Source organism: Cebus imitator, unplaced genomic scaffold (genome assembly GCF_001604975.1).
Source record: "Cebus imitator isolate Cc_AM_T3 unplaced genomic scaffold, Cebus_imitator-1.0 Scaffold203, whole genome shotgun sequence".
Lineage (NCBI taxonomy): Eukaryota > Metazoa > Chordata > Mammalia > Primates > Cebidae > Cebus > Cebus imitator.
The window spans coordinates 3207810-3228921 of NW_016107518.1; the positions used below are offsets into that span (position 1 = coordinate 3207810).

At 41.6% G+C, this 21112-nt stretch overlaps 1 protein-coding gene across 2 annotated transcripts in view; it reads right to left on the reverse strand.

Moving 5' to 3' along the window:
* Positions 1-21112, reverse strand: part of THSD4 (thrombospondin type 1 domain containing 4) — a 660091-nt gene that overhangs the window by 101387 nt on the left and 537592 nt on the right. For both annotated transcript variants that reach the window (XM_017548142.2, XM_017548143.2), the window contains one exon: positions 8430-8634. In XM_017548142.2, the coding sequence (XP_017403631.1) occupies positions 8430-8634 (205 nt within the window). The remainder of the gene's footprint in view (positions 1-8429; positions 8635-21112) is intronic.

The following is a 21112-nucleotide window of genomic DNA, read 5'->3' on the forward strand; positions in this document are numbered from 1 at the left end:
GCGGAGGTTGCGGTGAGCCGAGATCGCGCCATTGCACTCCAGCCTGGGTAACAAGAGCGAAACTCCGTCAAAAAAAAAAAAAAAAAAAAAATCATTTGCTCACTGATGCCCCCACTCCAATCTTCTTGGTGATTTTAAGTCACATCTTTTTTTTTCTTTTTAAAAATTCCTTTAGTGTCATTTTGAAGTAATCTTTGAAGAAAGGCAAGAAAAACTCATGTGCTCAGTCTGCCATCTTAAACCAAAATTCTAAAGTATGATTTGTAATGTTATAAAATTAGAGGCAATCTAAACATCCCTCAGTAGGAAGTACCTAACTAATGCTACATCCATTGTATTGAATACTCTGCACTCAAACAAACAAAAAACATAGCCTTATGTGAATATAAAAAGATACCCATGATATGATAATAAGGAAGCAAATTGCAAAAAGCTTGTGTAGTAATATCAATTTTAGAAAGTATATGTTTATTGGTACTTATAGAAAGGGCTGGAGAATACACAATGAACTGTGAACAGTGGTTAATTACCTTCAAGTAGTATTTACGCTTGAAGGCAGTGGATCAAGTGTAGAGTTTGTATAAAGAGGGAAATTTTACCTTTTTGCTCTATTTCATTTGTCTTGCTTGAAATTTTTAGTGAATATAAAAAAATATTAGAGATTAATTGTCATGTACATGTAAGACATCATAGTATTTAAACATTCAATGTTTCCCATAAAGCAAGCCACTCAATGAATAAATTGAAGCTTGAAAATTACAGGTTATTCCTAACACTTGATTTTTTTTTCAATGCTGACCATTATTATTGTTTAAAACTTTCAGGAGAACATGCTTGAAAGTAAGAATATTGCCAGTTTATTTTTGAAAGCTTACAGATCTTTAGAAATTCTGTCCAAGTCTAAAACTCGATGACAACCTAACATGTTGGCAGGTAGTACATGTCTTGTATAATGAATTTGTGCTTGGTATGCTTTTATGTCTGATTTCTTAACTGTTGTATAATGACATTAGTAAACTGAACTCACGGAACTATGCCAAACTTTGATATTTCAGCTAAAATAATTTTACGATATCTTTTATTAAGAAAAAGGCAAGTAATACAAAATGTCAATCATTTAAATACAATTAAACTTTTTTTCCCTAAACGGGAGAGTTCAGAATAATTTACATACAAAAGAATTCATAGCTTACAATAGACATGGGAGTTCTAAAGTCTTTCCCATTAAAAAAAAAAAAGATCTAGGACTCTAGAACTCATGAAACAGTCTATATTTTGGAGTATGTAAACAAATTCAAATAAACAGAAATTTGGAGCTCAACTCTGCAGAGTTTCATTAGTTTACAATCTCAAATGAGACGAATAAACATCTTATCTCCTGAAATATGTGCAACATTAAATGTTATGGTTTCTGTAGCTTTGTTCAGAGAAAAGAAGCATTGTGGTGAGTTGGCCTCTTCCTCCAGCTCTACATGGGCCACTCCTCCTATGAGTTATGGCAGGGAAGGAGCCAGACCAATGGCCTTCAGCATCTGAGTCTAGTAGGCTAGGCCTTAATGGTCAAACTAAATTAAGCCAGAAACTCAGAGTTAACTTTAATGTACCATCACTATAAATATGGCAGCCAAGGTTTCTGGTATACAGTCCTCCTTTTTCTATTTAGTTTTAAGTTTTAAATTTCAATTTTCATATTTTAACTCTATAATTATATCTTTAGAAAGTCTAAAGCTTTTTGAAATAAGCAAAGTATTAATAAATAATGTCCAGTGTTAAAGATCAGAAGGCCATTATGTGAAAATGCTTTGGAGATTAAAATATTACATATGTGTGGTATGACTACTATTATTAACTAAGTGAGAAGCCCAGGGTGGGAGGAGGGTTCAGGAAAAATAACTTGTGGGTACTAGGCTTACTACCTGGGTGATAAAATAATCTGTAAACAAACCCCCATAACACAAGTTTAACTATGTAACAAATCTGCACTTGTACCCTTGAACTTAAAAGTTAAAAAAAAAAAAAAAAAAAAAGAATCCTAGGGATGCTCATTTAAATATTGAGGGCTTTAGAAAATCTTTTAGAATAAGGTGATCCAAAAAGAATAAAATACTGAGGAATACAGCTAACCAGGGAGGTAAAAGATCTCTGAAATTAGAATTACAAAACACCACTCAAAGAAATCAGAGATGATACAAACAAATGAAAAAACGTTCCATGTTCATGGGTGGGAAGAATCAATATAATTAAAATGACCATACTGCCCAAAGCAATTTACGGATTCAATGTTATTCCTATCAAACTACCAATGAAATTCTTCACAAAACTAGAAAAAGCTATTTTAAAATTCATATGGAATAGAAAAAGGAGCCCCAAAACCCAAGGCAATCCTAAGCAAAAAGGACAGGGCTAGAAACATTATCTTACCTGACTTTATACTACAGGGCTACAGTAATCAAAACAGAGTGGTACTGGTACAAAAACAGACACACAGACCAATGGAACAGAATAGAGGACTAAGGCCCAGAAATCAGGTCATACACATACCACTATCTGATCTTCAACAAAGCTGACAAAAACAAGCAATGGAAAAAGGACTCCCTATTCAATAAATGGTGCTGGGAGAACTGGCTAGCCATATGCAGAAGACTGAAACGGGACCCCTTGCTTATGCTATATACAAAAATCAACTCAAGATGGATTAAGGACTTAAATGTAAAATCCAAAACTATAAAACCCTAGAGGACAACCTAGGTAACACTATTCTGGACACAGGAACTAGGGAAGATTTCACGATCAAGTTGCTAAAAGCAGCTGAAACAACAGCAAAAATTAACAAATGGTGTCTAATTAAACTTAAGAGCATCTGCACAGCAAAAGAAACTGTCAACAGAGTAAACAGACACCCTACAGAATGGGAGAAAATATTTGCAAACTATACTTCAAAGGTCTCATATTCAGCATCTAAAGGAAGTTTCACAAATTTATAAGAAGAAAACAACTCCATTAAAAAGTGGGCAAAAGACGTCAACAGAAGATGTACTTTTCAAAAGAAGACATACGCATGGCCAACAAGCATATGCAAAAAAAGCTCAGTATCACCAATCATTAGACAGATACAAATCAAAACCACAACGAGATACCATCTTATACCAGTCAGAATGGCTACTATTAAAAAGTCAAAAAATGACAGATGCTGGCAAGGTTATAGAGAAAAGGGAACACTTATACATTGTTGTTGGAAGTGTAAATGCTTTCCAACCACTGTGGAAAGTAGCGTGGTGATTCCTCAAAGAGCTAAAACCAGAATACCATTTGACCCAGCAATCCCTTACCAGGTACATACCCAAAGGAATATAAATCATCCTACCATAAAGACACATGCACACATATGTTCACTGCACACTATTCATGATAGTAACCTAAATGTCCAACAATGACAGATTGGAGAAAGAAAATATAGTACATGGTACCACAGAATACTATGCAGCCATCAAAAAGAAGAGGATCATGTCTTTTGCAGGAACATGGATGAAGCTGGAGGCTGTTACCCTTCGAAAACCACACAGAAACAGAAAACCAAATACCACATGTTATCACTCCAAATGGGAGCTAAATGATGAGAAGACCCGGACACGTACAGGGAAACAACAGACGCTGGGGCCTACTTGAGGGTGGGAGAGGGTGGGAATTGGAAAAAATAACTATTGGGTACCAGGTTTAGTACCTGGGTGACACAATCTGTACAAAACTCCCTGTGATATGAGTTTACCTATATAAAAAGCTGTATGCATACCCCTGAACCTAAAATAAAAGTAAAAGATAAAACAAAATGAGGTGATTAAATCATCATCTTCAGCATTAGTAATATAAGTCTGAGCTGAACGTGGTGGCTCACGCCCATAATCCCAGCACTTTGGGAGGCTGAGGTGGGTGGATCAGAGGTCAAGAGATGGAGACCATCCTAGCCAACATGGGGAAACCTCGTCTCTACTAAAAATACAAAAATTAGCTGGATGTGGTGGCAGATGCCTGTAATTCCAGCTACTTGGGAGGCTGGGGCTGGAGAATCACTTGAACCTGCAAGGTGGAGTTTGCAGTGAGCTGAGATCGCGCCATTGCACTCTAGCCTGGGTGATAGTAAGAGAGTCCATCTCAATCGATCAATCAATCAATCAATCAATCAAACAAGTCTGCCTTTCTCATAGAAACCTATTTTCTATTGTTACTGGGGACTCAGTCATTTAAAAAATACCAACTATTTCACAGGGAAAGTTTTATTTGCATTACAAATCACTAAAGGTAATTCTGGAAACAACAAGAAACTAAAAAAAACTTTTTAAGCTGTGCAATCTTTAAAGCAAAGATACAAATGTGAACTATTAATTTCCTCTCTATTGCCTATTCAGCAGATCAAACTTTCACAAATAGCTGAGTAAATTTTGTGTATCAAGTCAAATTTTATAGAAAATACAGTTTACATCGCCAGAACTCACAAGGTAAGAAAATCAGAACCTTCACTGCTACCTAGAAAACTGTGGAGAAACCCACCACATATCTCTTTGGAAAAGGTTTCAGCGTGTGACAATGTACAATGTAAAACACAGTTGTCAAGAGTCCAAAAATAGCTAGATACACCTGCTAATTGTTTCTACATGATCTGAAGCAATCCCATGTATGTTTACTTTTGGAATATACAGACATAATTCTGCAGGAACAGTGGGTTAGGTAAAGAGAACACCTGTGAAGAGAAAAAGACCATTCTAACCAATGAACACTTCTACAGGATGAAATTTATGGCATATGAATTATAGATCATTTTTTAAAAAAGAGGAGAACACACCAAGCACCCCAGGTGACGTAAGTGCTATAGAAGGAATCTCTGTTCGTCACCTCTGGAATCTTCTTTCACTAGACTTGTCTCTTTCGTTTTTGCTCTCTCCTTTGCCCACAGGACCTCATGTAATATTGCCATGGATGCTACCGATTTCATGTGTACCCCACTGACCTCTGGGTGTAGGAGGTTGAACTTGGCTTTTTGAATCACCTCTCCATTTAGTTTTTTCTTTGTTGAGATAGTGTCTTGCTCTATCGCCCCAGCTGGGGTGCAGTGGCACGATCACAGCTCACTGAAGCCTTGACCTCCTAGGCCCAAGCAATCCTCATGCCTAACCCTCCCAAGTAGCTAGGACTACAGGCATGTGTCACCAGATCTGGCTGTTTTTTAAATTTTTTTGGAGAAATGAGGGTCTCCCTTGATGTTGTGCAGGCTGGTCTTGAACTCCTGACTTCAAGCAGTCCTCCTGCCTTGGCCTCCCACAGCGCTGGGATTATAGACACGAACTACCATGCCCCACCCCCACTGACTCTTGGTACTTCCATTTTCCCTCTGCCTTCCCTACATCCTTTTTAGGGAAAGAGGAAATGTTTATTCCACAATTTTGATGGAATCAAAACTGACAAGCCCTCTGAGACAAAAGAAAGGGAATGAACATTTGTCAACTGCCTAGTTAGGGGCTCTGCGGGGTCTTAAATGTATGTTATCCTATTGAAACTCATGACTACTTGTAAGATGAAGATTCTTATTCTCATACTCCAGATGAAAACACCAAAGCTGTGAGAGCTTCCTCTATTTAGACATCCAGTGGATATTTGCCCAGAATATCTATTTTTTCTTTAGGGGGCACAGCTTGAAAACTGCTTGCTGAATAGAACTAACTATAGCCAGGGAAAATGTACTAAAAGCAACATTATGCTAATAAAAAGTGACATTTAAACACGATTACACTTCAAATAATCCCCAGAAGAACATTCCCATTCTAGGAGGCAGGATGTTTAAGAAGATGTGATCTCACAGTAGCACAAAAGAAAGGAGGAGACACACAAACGCTATTTTTCACTATTGAAAAGAATATACAAAGCACTCACTGAGAAACTAGGTTTTCTGCCACTTTGATAGCTCCTGGGTTTGCCAGAGCAAATTGAACAGTTTTTCTTAGATTGGGTTTGTCTCAGAGTCTCATCTGCCATCCCTTCCTCCTCCCCGCAATAAAACCAAGTTCGTTTTGGCTGCATTTGACTAGACGGGGAAGGAAGAGCAGCAGAATATGGAGTTCCTGGGTCTGGAGTTAACTTCTGAGTATCCTGATATTTGAAAGTTGCAGACTTAATAGTCTTTCAACTGCTGCAGCCACTGACTACTTCACGGCCAGTGGCACACCACAGGGACTCAGGTTCCAAGGTTGCCCATGGGTATCATCTCTTGATAGACTACCACACCTGGAGATAGACTGCCTGGGTTTGAACCCCAGCTCCACCTCATTATGGCACTGTGACCTTGGCAAGGTACATAATCTCTCTGGGCCTGCTTTGTTATATGTAAAGTGGGGATGGGAATAGCTCCTTTCCCCAGTTGAGAGAATTCAAAGGTTGAATGCATGAAAAGCACTAAAAATAGTGCCTAACACATAATTTTGTGTTAGGTAAGTTCCTGTTCAATTAAATAATTAAAAGATAAAAATACATACTGCTATTGTAAACAGTGCTGCAATGAACATACATGTGCATATGTCTTTATAATAGAATGATTTATAATCCTTTGGGTATATACCCAGTAATGGGATTGTAACCCAAATGCCCATCAATGATAGAATAGATAAAGAAAATGTGGCACATAGACACCATGGAATACTATGCAGCCATAAAAAACAATGAGTTCATGTCCTTTGCAGGGACATGGATGAAGCTGGAAACCATCATTCTCAGCAAACTGACACAAGAACAGAAAACCATACACATGTTCTCACTCATAAGTGGGTGTTGAACAATGAGAACACATGGACACAGGGAGGGGAACATCATATACTGGGGCCTGTTGGGGGCTGGTGGGCTAGGGGAGGGATAGCAGGGGGTGGGGGAATTGAGGAGGGATAACGTTAGGAGAAATACCTAACATGGGTGATGGTGGAGGGGATGGATGCAGCAAACCACCATGGCATGTGCAGACCTAGGTAACAATCCTGCACAATCTGCACATGTACCCAGAACTTAAAGTATAATAAAACAAAAGAAAAAAAATGCACACTGCTATTCATTAAATAACTTTTAAAAACACCTCCCTGATATTATTTTGTTAACTGATTTGTACATCTTTACATGAATTAGAAATTCTCAAAAAGTAATTTGTTCAAGGCCATATATGGTGGTTCATGCCTGTAATCCCAGCATTTTGGGAGGCCGAGGCGGGTGGATCACTTGGGGTCAGGAGTTTGAGAGCAGGGTGGCCACATCTCTACTAAAAATACAGAAATTAGCTGGGCGTGGTGGTGCACACCTACAGTCCCAGCTACTTGGGAGGCTGAGGAAGGAGAATCGCTTGAACCTGGGAGGTGGAGGCTGAAATGAATTGAAATCACACCCCTGTACTCCAGCCTGGGTGACAGGGCAAGACTCCGTCCCAAAAAAAACAAAAACAAACAGTAATTTGTTCAACTGGTTTGTGGTTTATCCCTCCCTGTGTCCATGTGTTCTCATTGTTCAACACTCACTTATGAGTGAGAATGTGTGGTGTTCAGTTTTCTGTTCTTGTGTCAGTTTGCTGAGAATGATGGTTTCCAGCTTCATCCATGTCCCTGCAAAGGACATGAACTCATCGTTTTTTATGGCTGCATAGTATTCCATGGTGTCTATGTGCCACATTTTCTTTATCCAGTCTATCATTGATGGGCATTAGGGCTGCAATCCCATTACTAGTATAAACCCAAAGGATTTGCTCTACTGCTTTGTGGTTTGTATCAGATGGAATGCAAATAGCTCGAAAGTCCAAAGTATCAAAAAAGATCTTTTGTGGAACAACGGGTTACAAATGGCCTCTCAAGATTGATGATATTGTCCAAATTGATTGCTGGAGGATTCCACAGCTTTTCAGAAGACATGCACACTACTACATGTATATGTCTGCTGCCCCAGGCAGATGAAGCAGAAAGAAGGGAAAAACGGCTTTGCTTTAGACCTCTGGGGAGTGAAGGTATAGATAGGTTCAATTGTCCCTGGCCACCTCAAATCCTGACAGAACAAACACTGGCAGGTCTCCGGGCTTTGCAAAGAGCTTCTCCCATCTCAGCGCAACAATTTGGTCTGCTATCCACTTAATAACCATGTTTCTCGTGGGAGAAGCAAAGGCTGGTTTAAATGTATAGATACTAAATATTTATTTGCTTATTTGCAAGAAGGACCTTTTTAAAATTTTTTTTTTAACATTATTCACCCAAACTTCTCATTTCAAGGCGCAGGCCAGGTGGTGCCTTGGCATTCCTCAGGGACACCCTCCGCATGCCCCAGGACTCCCAGACCCTGCTGTGTCTGTCTCACAGTTCTGAAGGAATACATCACCTGGCAGGGACAGATGGCTTTCTCTGGAAAAAGACCAAGCTTACCCAAATAGTTGTTGCTTTTGTACATCTCCGTGATGTTGATTTTCGTGGCTCCCTGGGGAATCTCCACGACGCGGTGGTAGCCCAGGCTGGTGAGGGCATGTTTAAACACGCCCGACACAACCTGACAGCCCGTATTGTCTCCTCCACACACCCCACATTTGTCCACGACTTTGTCAGAGCCTAGGTAGTCATCACAGCCAATGTTCTGCAAAAAGGCAGAAAACAAAAGACTCTTGTAGTATGAATCAGGAACATACAGAAGGAAGGGGGGGAGAAGCTCTCTGGGCAAGAAACTCCTTTTCTTGCTATTTATGAAATGTATATTCTAGGAGTGGGGTGGGGGCCACAGACTAAAGCCACAGACAATAAAACAGTTTGTTTGGTGGTGGTAAATGATCAGGAGAAAAATAACGCTGGGAAAAAGATGGGAGAAGATGTAAGAGGCTAGAAATTTACTTAAACAGGTTGTACAGTGAAGCTCTGCAAATCCCTGTTGGACTATGGGAGGGGAGAGGATGGTCTGGGCTGGAATTTATTTACTTATTTTGAGACGGAGTCTCGCTTTGTCACCAGGCTGGAGTGCAGTGGCATGATCTCAGCTCACTGCAACCTCTGCCTCCTGGGTTCAAGCACTTCTACTGCCTCAGCCTCCTGAGTAGCTGGGACTACAGGCATGCGTCACTAAACCTGGCTAATTTTTGTATTTTTAGTAGAGATGGGGTTTCACTATGCTGGCCAGGACGGTCTTGATCTCTTGACCTTGTGATCCACCCATCTCAGCCTCCCAAAGTGTTGGGATTACAGGCATGAGCCACCGCACCCAGCCTGTGCTGGGATTTTTAAATAAAGAATCTCTTTGGAATCATGACAAGCACCGCATCTGAAACTGGGATTTGCCCCCAAGTCTTCTTATAGATGCTACACTTAGCAAAGTGCCTCCAAAAGTAGTGTTCCCTGGACCAGTTTCTTAGGAAACTAAATTGTCTGAGAGCTGAACCTCTACTGGTAACTGTGGCTGTAGAGACCTGAGAGGCAGGACTTTTGCTTGGTTACTCCAGAGCCCTTTTCCCAGAGCAGAAGGATGAAGGTAAGCAAGCGCCAGAAACATGAACAAACAGGATGATAACCTGGTAAATCATGGAGTGCCATGAATTCTCCCTTGCTTTGTAGAGCCAGTCTCATCAGTGTATAAAGGAATTCTGACTTTCCTGAATTCCCCTCCCCTCACAAAAGGAATCTTCCCACAACTCATTCTAAGATCTTTTGGCGTTATCTCTTCCTCCGCATTCGTATTTCCGCTCCAATCATTTTATTTTGCATACGGAAATTAAACTTTGGGTCAGACATGGTGGCTCATGTCTGTAATTCCAGCCCTTTAGGAGGCTGAGGCAGGAGGATCGCTTGAACTCAGGACTTTGAGACCAGCCTGAGCAACACAGTGAGATCCAGTCTCTACTCAAAAAAAAAAAAAAAAAAATTAACCAGGTGTGGGGGCACACACCTGAAATTCTAGCTGCTCAGAAGGCTGAGGTGGGAGGATCGCTTGAGGCCAGGAGTATGAGGTTGCAGTGAACTATGATTGCACCACTGCACTCCAGCCTGGGCAACAGAACAGACCCTATTTCAAAACAACAACAACAAAAATGAAACATTAAAACAAAATGGAAAAATCTTCATGAAATCTTTTCTTACTTCTGCAGCTTCCCACGCCTGACCTCACAGGGCTCAGGATCATGTTTCCTGAGTCTAAAATTGGGACTCCCATTCTGAACAAAGAATTCTGTCACTTTTCCATGAGCAGATGGAAGTGAGTTGATTATGGTTTGGACGATGAAATACTGTGAGCACAGGATTATTCACTGGGTTATGAGGATATGGAAAGATAGTTGAAATCAGAATGGTATTCTAATTGTTGAGACACATGCTCTCCAAATCACAGGCTTGTTCTTGTTCTTGAATGCTAACCGCAATGATCAGTCCACATCGCAGGGGCAAGGCGGCCAGCAAACCCGTCAAAGTCCGCTTTTGATTTTGTTATGCAACACTGGGTCTCTTCATGTAGGTCCTATAGGTCAAACCCTGTGGGCAGAGTCAAATCAAAAGGTGCCCATTCCTTCCCCTCTAGCTGCATGGCTGATTGAAACCTTTCTGCAGGCACTGCCCTTCTGCATTATTGCTTCCATATTCCCCCGTGCACATTAACCCATCCGTAATGACTGGTCTCGCTTCACAAATAGCATCTCTGACAGTAACAGAACATCTCTGTATGTTCATCCACATCCAATTAGCCTTTCCAAATGCCATGTTTGCTATGTATTTCTCCTCCCTCAAATCTTTCTCACCCTGCCCCATGCACCATTTTAGCAGAAAAAATAAGGAAAATGTTTTCCATGCATGATTTCCATAGCCCCACCCCCTTGAATTCTCCCTTGCTTTGAAACAACAACGAAATGTTACCAACAGGGGTTTTCAATAGAACCCATGTCATCAAGGCAAGATTCCAACTGAATCAGGGAGATACCTCTGACTGTCACCAAGGGGGAAGGTGGACAGGAGAGCTGGTCAACACCCATTGCCTACCCTGTCTAGCAACATCTCACACTCCCTCCCTTCCCAACTTTCAGTCTGTTGCTGCTACCCCTGGCCTCGGCTTGTCTAGACTGAGCTCATTCTCAGAGGGGTCCTTCAGATAAAGGGAACGATGTGTACACAGGTAGGAAAGAACACAGAAAGACACGGCTGAAGCGCAAGGCTGCTGGGAGGGATGCTACGAGGCTGGGGAGTTCAGCTGAATTTGTCAAGAATCTTGTTTGCTGGATTGGAGAATTAGAGTTTCATCCTATGGCATGAGCAACCCCCAGACGTCTGAAGGGGAGAGCCACGCTCAGACTTGCTTTTTAATAACAATGGTTGCAGTGTGGAGCGGGCCTTACCTAGAGTGGGGACAATGAGCCATCCAGGGAGTCTCTCTCCTGTAACTAGGGTGTAAGGGATATTTCAGGAATGAATGAGAGTCGCCAAAGACGGAACAGATGTCGCACTAATCATATTAATTCTCAGCCCCAGCCCAGTTAGAATGGAGGTGTCACAAGGAAATTACACAAGCACGGATAACTTCAGACAACCGTAGACTCTAACAAAATGTTACTTGATCTTGAGAATCAGACGTTATATTAAAATGCACTGCACAATTCGATGGACCCACCCCCACCAGATTTCCTGCACAGCATGGTTGCTCTGGATCGGTCTGGACATGGGAAGGAAAAGCTGCAAGAGTTTTTCCTGGTAGATGTCCAAGGATCCTAGAGGTTGGTTTCAGTGAAGCATGGGGCTGCACAGGGTGCCAAGAACTAAAGGTGACAGCCTGTCTCCCAGGAGCCACGATCAATAGCTTCCTTAGGACCTACTAGGAGCACTCTTCAGTGTTCTAGTGGCTACCCACACCTCTGAGACTGAGTTCCCATGGAGTTACCAAGTATCTCTCCTTTACTTCACAAAGCAAGAGAGACAACTCCAGAATGAGAACTAGGGAGACAGCATATATTCAAGACCTTCATTTTTAGCTGAGGCCAAAGGCAAATTACACACACGACAAAGGTCCCTTCTCCTGCACAGGGCTGTAGTGAAGATCTTATGATGTAACGACGGACGATTTGGATTGTGTGTCTAGGAGGGTGTGGCTGGGGAATGACCTCTGGACTAGGATCTGAATGACAAGAAGGACCTGCCATGACAAGATTGAAACACGTAAAGATGTATTTCATCACTGACGTCGTTGAGTGGCTACACTGAAAAGGCTGCCCAGGAGATCCCAAGCTGAATCAGACACAGGTCGTGCCTTTGGGAATCTGAGTCTGACAGGAGTGATCAGACACACACACAGATAATCACAAGCTATCAGGCAATGAGGAACCCCTGTATGCTCTATGTTGTGCTGGACAGGATCGAATCTCCTTTAGTCGATAATTAACAATTAGGTACATGGAGTCTGGAGGATGTTGCAATATCCCAGTCTGAATGAGGGGAATGGGGATGGAGTGACGGGATTTGAGAGATGCTTGGGATGCAAAATGAACAGGTCTTTGTGTCTGTCCTCATCCTCCTCCTTGCCATCTTTCTCAACATCATCGTGTCTCGCATTTACAGAGTCTTTACTATCTTCTAGGTCCTCTGAACACATATGTTTTGCCATTTAATCCTAAAAATCCGTCTGTGAGATTGCTGAAATTTATAGGAAACTAAGACTTAGAAGACAGGTTAGGTAATTTGCCCAAGGCCATAATGCTAATAATAGGTAGAACTGGGATAGAAACACAGCTCCCAGACCAAAGCCCATGTTTTTAACCATTAGGTAAAAGTTGGAGGTCAAAGGGTCAGAGGTCATGTTGAGGGTTCTAGCTTTGCTGAAGGAGATGGTGGCAGTGACCTACGTGCGGAGGAACGAGTTCAAAGCATGGTTACCATGAAGACTGGAGAGAGCCTGGCCTAGAACTAGTGACTCTGGTTTTCTCTTCTTGCAGGGTTATGAGGGACCAACCCCATTATGTGTCTCTCTTACACTGGCTCTTTTAACATTATACTTTACACACGCATGTGAATACATATTCTAGCCGATCTTCCTATTACATTACTTTCTTATTGTTATAACGTTTTATTTTGAAATAGTGTAAGACTCAAAAGAAGTTGTAAAAAGAGTGCAGAGAGTTTTGATGCCCTTTCACCCAGCTTTCCCTAATGATAATATCTTGCATAACCAAAGTAATTTGTCAAAACCATGTATGCCATTGACATCAGTATAATACTGCTAAGAACAGGTCTTGTTTGTATTTGTCATTTTTTAGATGCACTTTTCTGGTGTTTCATGAACTATTATCACATGTATAGATTACGTGCTATGAATTTGTTTAAGGCAGCTGATATTTTCCTCCAAAACGCAGTCGTATAATCATTAGTTATAATCACTAGCTGATGTCATTTACCAGGAGAAACAGTTTAGAATAATAAAAAGAATGTTGGACTGGGAACCAGAAAACCTGGGGTGCAGTCCTGGCCCAGTCCCTGGCTTGCTGTGTGATGTTGGGTTAGTCACTTCTCTTTGAAGTAGCTGCTGAAAACATTTCTACCATCATCCAGATCTTCTTGTCAAGGACAATGTTCAGAAATGAATCTGGCCTGAATTCTGGTTTGTGCATCAGGAGGCTGATCAATTGTTCACTGAGACGGATGACTTAGTGCTGACCTATGTCTAGACTCTTTCAGAGGTACCATTGCAGTATCCTCAGGGGGTGCTTGGGGTGGGCAGGAGAGCCTTCGTTCTTGTGCTGTCTCTGCCACCGATGAGTACTGTCTTTGGACATGTTGATAAGCTGTTCTGAGCCCAAGGATTTTTTTCTGTCTGGATGGGGATGGAGCAGCTACCTCTTAGGACTGTTGGGAAAATCAAATGAAGCAGACACAGAAGGTACTTACAGAATGCTGCAATATGGTGGTTTCTCAGAAAATGCTGGGTTTTGTCATCATTGTCTTCATGTATTTGATTTTGTCTGAAGTCTACCCACTTTTAAGTAAATGCGATCATCATGTAAACACCCAGACCCCCCCTATTTCTATAACACTTTCTACTACTTCTTAGTCAGAAGTATTCTCTTCTTCATTTGGTCAAATTCAGAAAACTCTGAAGAGCAAAAAACAAAACAAAACAAAACAAAACAGCCATAAAGTCAAGACACCTTACATAGCTTCAATGTTCTCACTGCTCAAACAGCACCTATTGAAAAGGGCCAGCAAGAACATCTACTCTCTGATCTACCTTTATTTTATGTTTCTTGCTCATCATGTACTGCAGTACAAAACAGATATTTCTTGCTGTTAGAAAGACAAGTGGATAACCATCAGATGTCCTTTGTATTTTTTCCAGTGATTTTTGTAATACATTGTAGGAAAATTTTACGCATTGCAAGCCATCACAGGAGAAATTGCTCAAGAATTACCCCCAATTGTGTGCCAAAATTAACCTGAACGAAATTTCCTGAGGGAAATAAGTAATCTGGATGACATATTTGGAGGTGAATTTCACAGGGAGGAGGCCTCTGTCCATCATGGCAGGGTAGGCTGGTGCCAGGCATTCAGATAGTGGAGGTTCTGATCCCCTAATGGGAAGCAGATGTGTCTGTGTGTGCTCAATAAACACATGAGATAGGGTAACCTCAACTGTTTGGCTAGATGACCCCCAAAGGCAAAACAATGTGCCTTAATAATCATGCTGGTAGAACAGTATGGGAGAATATTAAAGTGATTAGTAGCTGACACCAATTTACTTATATTTACAGTGTGCTAATTCATGGAAACGCATGTGGATGCCAAAACATTTATTCATGACATTCTGTTGAAAGAAATTCTTTGCATATGATAAATATCTCCTTGTTATTACTGTTAGGAATGTAGATCAATACCACCTTCCTGGAAAGCAATTTAGCAATATAGACCATTTGATCCAGCAAATTCTTATAGGAATTTATGCTAGGAAATGATAAGAAATCAGACCAACAGTTTCTGTATGAAGGGCTCATCACAGTATTATTAATAATAAAAACTTGGAAACATCCTAAATGTTCAACAGAAGGAAACAGTTAATCTTTTCTGGGTGGATCTTTTTCCACTTGTTATTCTCATTAAAATCTTCTAACACTTATGTCTGTAAAACTGACCTTCCCTATAGTTCAGTAAATGTTTCCTGAGCCAACCTCAACTATGTGCCAATGCAGTGGTAGGCAGCAGAGACATGAAGGTAAAACAAACAAGGTTCCTATTTACAATCTGAATTAGGGGTCAGAAAACTATAGCTAGTAGGCCAAATCTGGCCTACAACTTGTTTTTATAAATAAAGATTTATTAGAACACAAACACTCCCATTTGTTTAGTTATTGTCTATGGCTGCTTTTGTGCCCCAACAGAAGATTGAGTGGTTGCAACGCAAACAGTATGAAGTATTTAGATCTGGCCCTTTACAGAAAAAAATTGCCAACCCTGGTCTAAATTGAAAGTCGAACACAATCAAATCACTTCAATATTGTCTGTAAATGTTGAGAGGGAGATGGGCAGAGTCCTGTGCAGCCAAAACCAATGCTCAGGTAGATGCTTCCAAATCTACCCCTGATGGCCCTCATCCTGCATCATATACACCCAGTTGATTTGTTCTAAAATGACTCAACTGCAAAACAGAAGGCAGAGAGCTGTCTTCTACCGCAGTAGTCTTCAACCTTTTTTTTTTAAGTAAAAAAAAAAAAAAAGATACTTCACAAATAAAATCTCATGTGGAAATACAAGGCTCTGCCATGTAAAAGAAGAGCAGACCTGCTTTGATTGAAGGACTGTTAGGGTTTAGAAGCCTAGCTTCTCACCCTCCTGGCTGCTCTTCGTCCTCAAGGTGAGGGCTTCTCAGCTTCAGCTCTGCTAACGTTTTGGTCCTGAAAGGTCTTTCCTGTGGGGGCTGCCTTATGCACTGTAGAATGTTTAGCAGCATCCGTGGCTTCTACCCACTAGATGCCAGAAGCATCCCTCACTCTCAGTGTGACAAACAAAAATGTCTCCAGACATTGCCAAATGTTACCCCTGGATGCAAAATCACCCTCAGTTGCAAATCACTGCTGTTTATTCCAAAGCTCATGGGACACCTAGGAACACATGACAGATTCCCCAGAAAGCTTTAAAACGATGGCAATTCCACAGAAGTGCACACACAGCCTTTGTAAATGTCAGAGAAGCTAATGAGCAAAGGACACTTAATTATCCAGTTTCTAAAAATAGTTCCTTACTGCTATCAAACTATCCAATAACCTTCTTGAGTTCTTCAAGATTGCCTCTTGGCTTAACTTCAGCATGAGTAGGATTATGCATTGCAAAGAGCGCCGTGCCTGGGACATAGCAGGTGCTTAATAAGCGTTTGTTGAATGAAAGAGCAGCTGGTTGAGGAATCAAAAGATCAAAGTTACAGGACCAACTTGCTCTTCGAACTGGTTTATCTCTAAGGTCCCTTCTGGTGCCAATTTTTTTCTTTTAAAAAGAGATATAGCCCTGATATGAAGAATCCTGCCATATTTAAAGGGAGGGAAATTTGCTTTATATAGACAAAATTAAATTGGAAACAGGAATCAGTGGAGATCAAATTGACGACGCCATGCATTTCAGGAGAAGAAATGGTCCATAGGATAAAAGGTATTCTGGCTTCCTAAATGAAAGCAATTGTAAAACGAGTAATCTGGTTTTAAAAGTTTATGGCTGTCACTTTTCAGTACCTCATCCTAGTTCATAATAGGATAGCATCTTACCACGGAGCTCAGCTGGAAGAAAATGTTGGCGCTCTTGTATGATAAAACTGGGTAAGAATCAACTGTAGCTATGTTTACAAATCTGGAGAAAGGAGTCCTGAGGGGTAAACATCATATTCTGTAAGATAATTAATTACCGCCTCCCCCAATTCCACGAGGGTCATCATTCTCTGGAGGGTGAGGGTATCCCAAACTCTAAAATTCTAATGCTTTACCTTCATAATCTTCCTTCTCCATGAATTGAAATGGGAGGAGGAGGAAAGAGGACTGAAATAGCTTTTGACAGTGGTAACTGCTCTATTATAAAAGTAAGATAGCCATATTTTTGTGTAGAATACTAGAAACCTCTAGACTTTTACTTTACTTTTAATGTGTAGAGCCGTATGGTGAATTGTGTTTAAAGAGACTATAATCTATCTGGCCAGATTTTACTGTAATTTTTTAGTGTCCCAGGAGGGGCTGGCAGCAGGAAAAAACCACGTGGGATGGTTAGAAGCTGTGGTTTTGGGCTGCTAAGGAGGTCAAGAATAGGAAGTTCCTCGCAGAATGGAGCAGAGAGATACTGCCTACACCCTATAGGGCGGAGTTCTGGAAGGCAGATTATCAGCAAAAAGACAATAGCGAGGTGGTTGATGAACTCTGATCCAGGATGGAGGCTGCTTGCACACTGGCCTGATTTACAGGGCTTCCTGAGCACAGATGGCCTGAGTCTACCGATGCAGGTCACAGCCAGAAGGCTCTCAGGGGACTGTCCTCATGGCCGAAAGGCAATGATGGAGATTCACGCTGGCATCCTTGCACTTCCCTTAATGCACAGCCAAATGTGCCTGTTTGCATTTTTCTCCACAAGATGGCACCTCGATGCCTTTGTAAGAGGGTACTCACCTAAGCAACCAGTTTAAGTACAGGAAGCAGTGATGCAACATTAAAAAAAAAATGATTGTTGAGAAACACAAGAAGGGTGGACTCAGAGATCCAGGCTGACTACATATTCACTGGGCTCTTCTGTGCAGGTTTCTGCCATGTTGTTAAGGCATGATTTCATTTCTTAAAAGTTTTTTATGGAACATCCGAAAAAAAGGTAGGTGAAATATGCAGAGCTTGTTTTTCCAAAATGTTGGAGAAAATGCTTTAAAATCTGTATAAATGAATTACAACATTGGGGAATCCATGGGCTTCTTAGATATCATTGGGCAATCTCCAGGGATGGCTGAGAGGACCTACTGGGTGAGTGGGAAGACATGATGTGAGAAAAGGCTGGCAGCCAAAGTGTGGGATCTTAAATCTAAAGACTCTCGAGTGGGAAACGGCATGCTGAAAAGCTCTTTTCAGAAGATGTCTGGCAAACACAGGCAATGAACTAGAGATGGAAGACACTGGAGATTGAGACACACACAGACAACTGCATTAAGATGGAAGCAAAGTGATGGAGGCCTGGACCAGAGAGATGGAATCAGAATGGAGGGCAGGGGCCAACAACATCATGCTGAAGGAATGGCCAACTGGATTGAGGGTGGATGTCCTAATGAAGGCGGAGAAGTAAGGAAGACCTCGGTTCCTGGCCTGAGAACCTGGAATAATACTAGTGTTCTTCAGGCAGAAACTCTGCTAGGGGGCAGGGCTTTGATGGAGCCATCTTACAGCCAGGATCTGAGCATGGATCTAATATTCATTAATTCATTCATCAAATTTAGTTATATTAATTCTCTCTCCCCCATTCTTTCATTGGAATTTTCCTCTAGAACTGTATGCATTTTTATTTTAGCTTTTTGGATAGGAATCCTTCTAAAGTATATTTTATAATCCTCATTTTTTAAAAAAATCAAGACTAATAAGCATTATATTCCCTGGCCCCTTGTTACTCAAAGTGTGGCCCATGGACCAGCAGCACAGGCATTATCTGGGGCTTTTTAGGAGTCTCGCACACCTTCCCACGGCTACTGAATCAGAATCTGCAGTTTAATAGCATCCTAAGGTGATTCCTATGCACATTCAGGTTTGAAAGGTGCTGCTCTACATTGGGGGGTCGGCAAGCTTCTTTTGTAAAGAGCCAGAGAGTAAATATCTTAGGCATTGCAGTCATATGTTCTCTGTTGCAACCACTCTGCTGGATTGTTGCAGTGTGAGAACAGCCATGGACCATTTATGGCTTTGGCTGTTCCAATAAAACTTTATTTACACAAACAGGTGGCAGGTGGATTAGACTCACATGCTAGATTTGGTTTACTTGCTAGATTTGGCCCATGGGCTATAACTTGTCGACCCTTGCTCTTGATGACTCAGACATTCTGAGGTGTGAGAGATTGTCAACCTCTATATTAAGTGGTTCCAACTACCAGAAGGTCTCTGCCATTCCTCCTCTGGATGTCAGAGGTCACTTCTTGCAGCTGGTAGTCCCTTTCCTGACTTACTTATTGGCTGTTTTCACCAGGAAATGGCTGAAGAGCAAATGAAATATCCCAGAACTGAAAGAACTCACTAGTCAATAAATGTTGCTGTGATAACTGGCTAGCCATATGCAGAAGATTGAAACCAGACCCCTTCCTCAAACCATATACAAAAATCAACCTAAGATGGATTAAAGACTTACATGTAAACCCCCAAACTGCAAAAACCCTGGAAGACAACCTGCATAACACCATTCTGGCCACGGGAACTGGCAAAGATTTTAAAGACACCAAAAGCAATCACAACAAAAGCAAAAACTGGCAAATGGTATCTACTTAAACTTAAGAGCTGGATGCAGTGGCTCAGGCTTGTAATCCCAGTACTTTGGGAGGTTGAGGTGGGTGGATTGCCTGAGGTCAGGAGTTTGAGACCAGCCTGGTCAACATGGTGAAACCCATCTCTACTAAAAATACAAAAATTAGCTGGGCATGGTGGTACATTCCTGTAGTCCCAGCTACTTGGGAAGCTGAGGCAGGAGAATCACTTGAACCTGGAGGCAGAGGAGTTGCAGTGAGCCTGAGATTGTACCACTGCACTCCAGCCTGGGCGACTGAGCAAGATTCCGTCTCAAAAACAAAACAAAACAACACTTAAAACATTGTTTTCTTTTGCTAGTCTTTCCCGGTTTTTCTAGGAGACTAGCTATGGAAAGTTTCAAAAACTGGAAAGGGGTTATATTCATTTTAGAAACAGAACAAGGGAGACTGCTGGGTGGAGCCTGTAGATTGGGGCATGTTGGGTCATGGTCTCAGATGAATTGTAGGTGGAAAACAGATGCAATCAGGGCATTCAGGCATCTCCCAAGGATTTAGGTAGTCAGAGGACTCACGAATATATGTGACAGCTATTATGGCTGGACCACTCACCACATGCTGGGCACCTTACCTTATGTGTTACCCTGCCTAATTCTCTCGACAACCCCAGGAGGTAGGAATTACTATCTCTATTTTGCCAAAGCTCAGACAAGGTAAGTAATAGGTCAAAGCTCACACAGAAGTGATGGTGGTGGGTTTGAAATAAATGCCTTCTGGACCCAAAGTCTAGGATCTTCTTCCTTGTGACATGGTAATTGCCCCATAAACTGCATACCTCGACCATACCTTGGCTTTCTGTTGAAACTGCTCTCTGTAACTCTACTGTGACAGGCAAGCAGTCCAAACCAATGCCATTTTGACCCCTGTGCCATTTTAAGAAAAACTAAGACTTGTAATAAGTAACTAAAGTCTATAATTTCCACCCAACTCAGACAATGTGTAAACTAACGCTTATCTTGACTTCTGTGAACCACTTAAGTAACAATCGGAATGTCCAAAGTCCCCTGGCCCACGGAATTTCCAAAGCCTCTTGTCCTCACCTCTGCCCAGGAGGTGGTTTATGGGCATAAAAGGTCTTGACACCCTCCTTTCGGGGCCATGTTAGAGAGACGCAAGTCCTCTGTGGCTGCCCGGCGATAAAGACCCTGCAATTTGGCCTAGACTTTGTCTCAGTTGTGATTTCACGCTCACTCGGTTACAACACCTCTGCTGGTTGTATTGTCTCTTAGGACCACAGAAACCCTTCTTGTAAGAGCAGGGCCTCGTAGATGGCTGACCAAGGGCCACGTATACACTTGTATCTCTTGGGCTGCTCTCGGGCTTCCCCAACATGATTACACATGGGCTTTACTCCCAATCCAAGTCCTCCCCTCCCATGAGGCCTGGCCACATTGCTTCAGCATCTCCTATAGCTTCTCTGGATTCCCTTGCTCCCCTGAAGTCCCACATTGTACTGATTTACCCCCCATGAAGGGACATCTATAACACCGCCCTTCCTCCCATAATGAATTTCTTGATCCAAAACTATCCAAGGAAATTGTAACTATTTTTCTCATTTGTCATCCTGGGAATGGGAGCTATTGGTTTGCCAAGT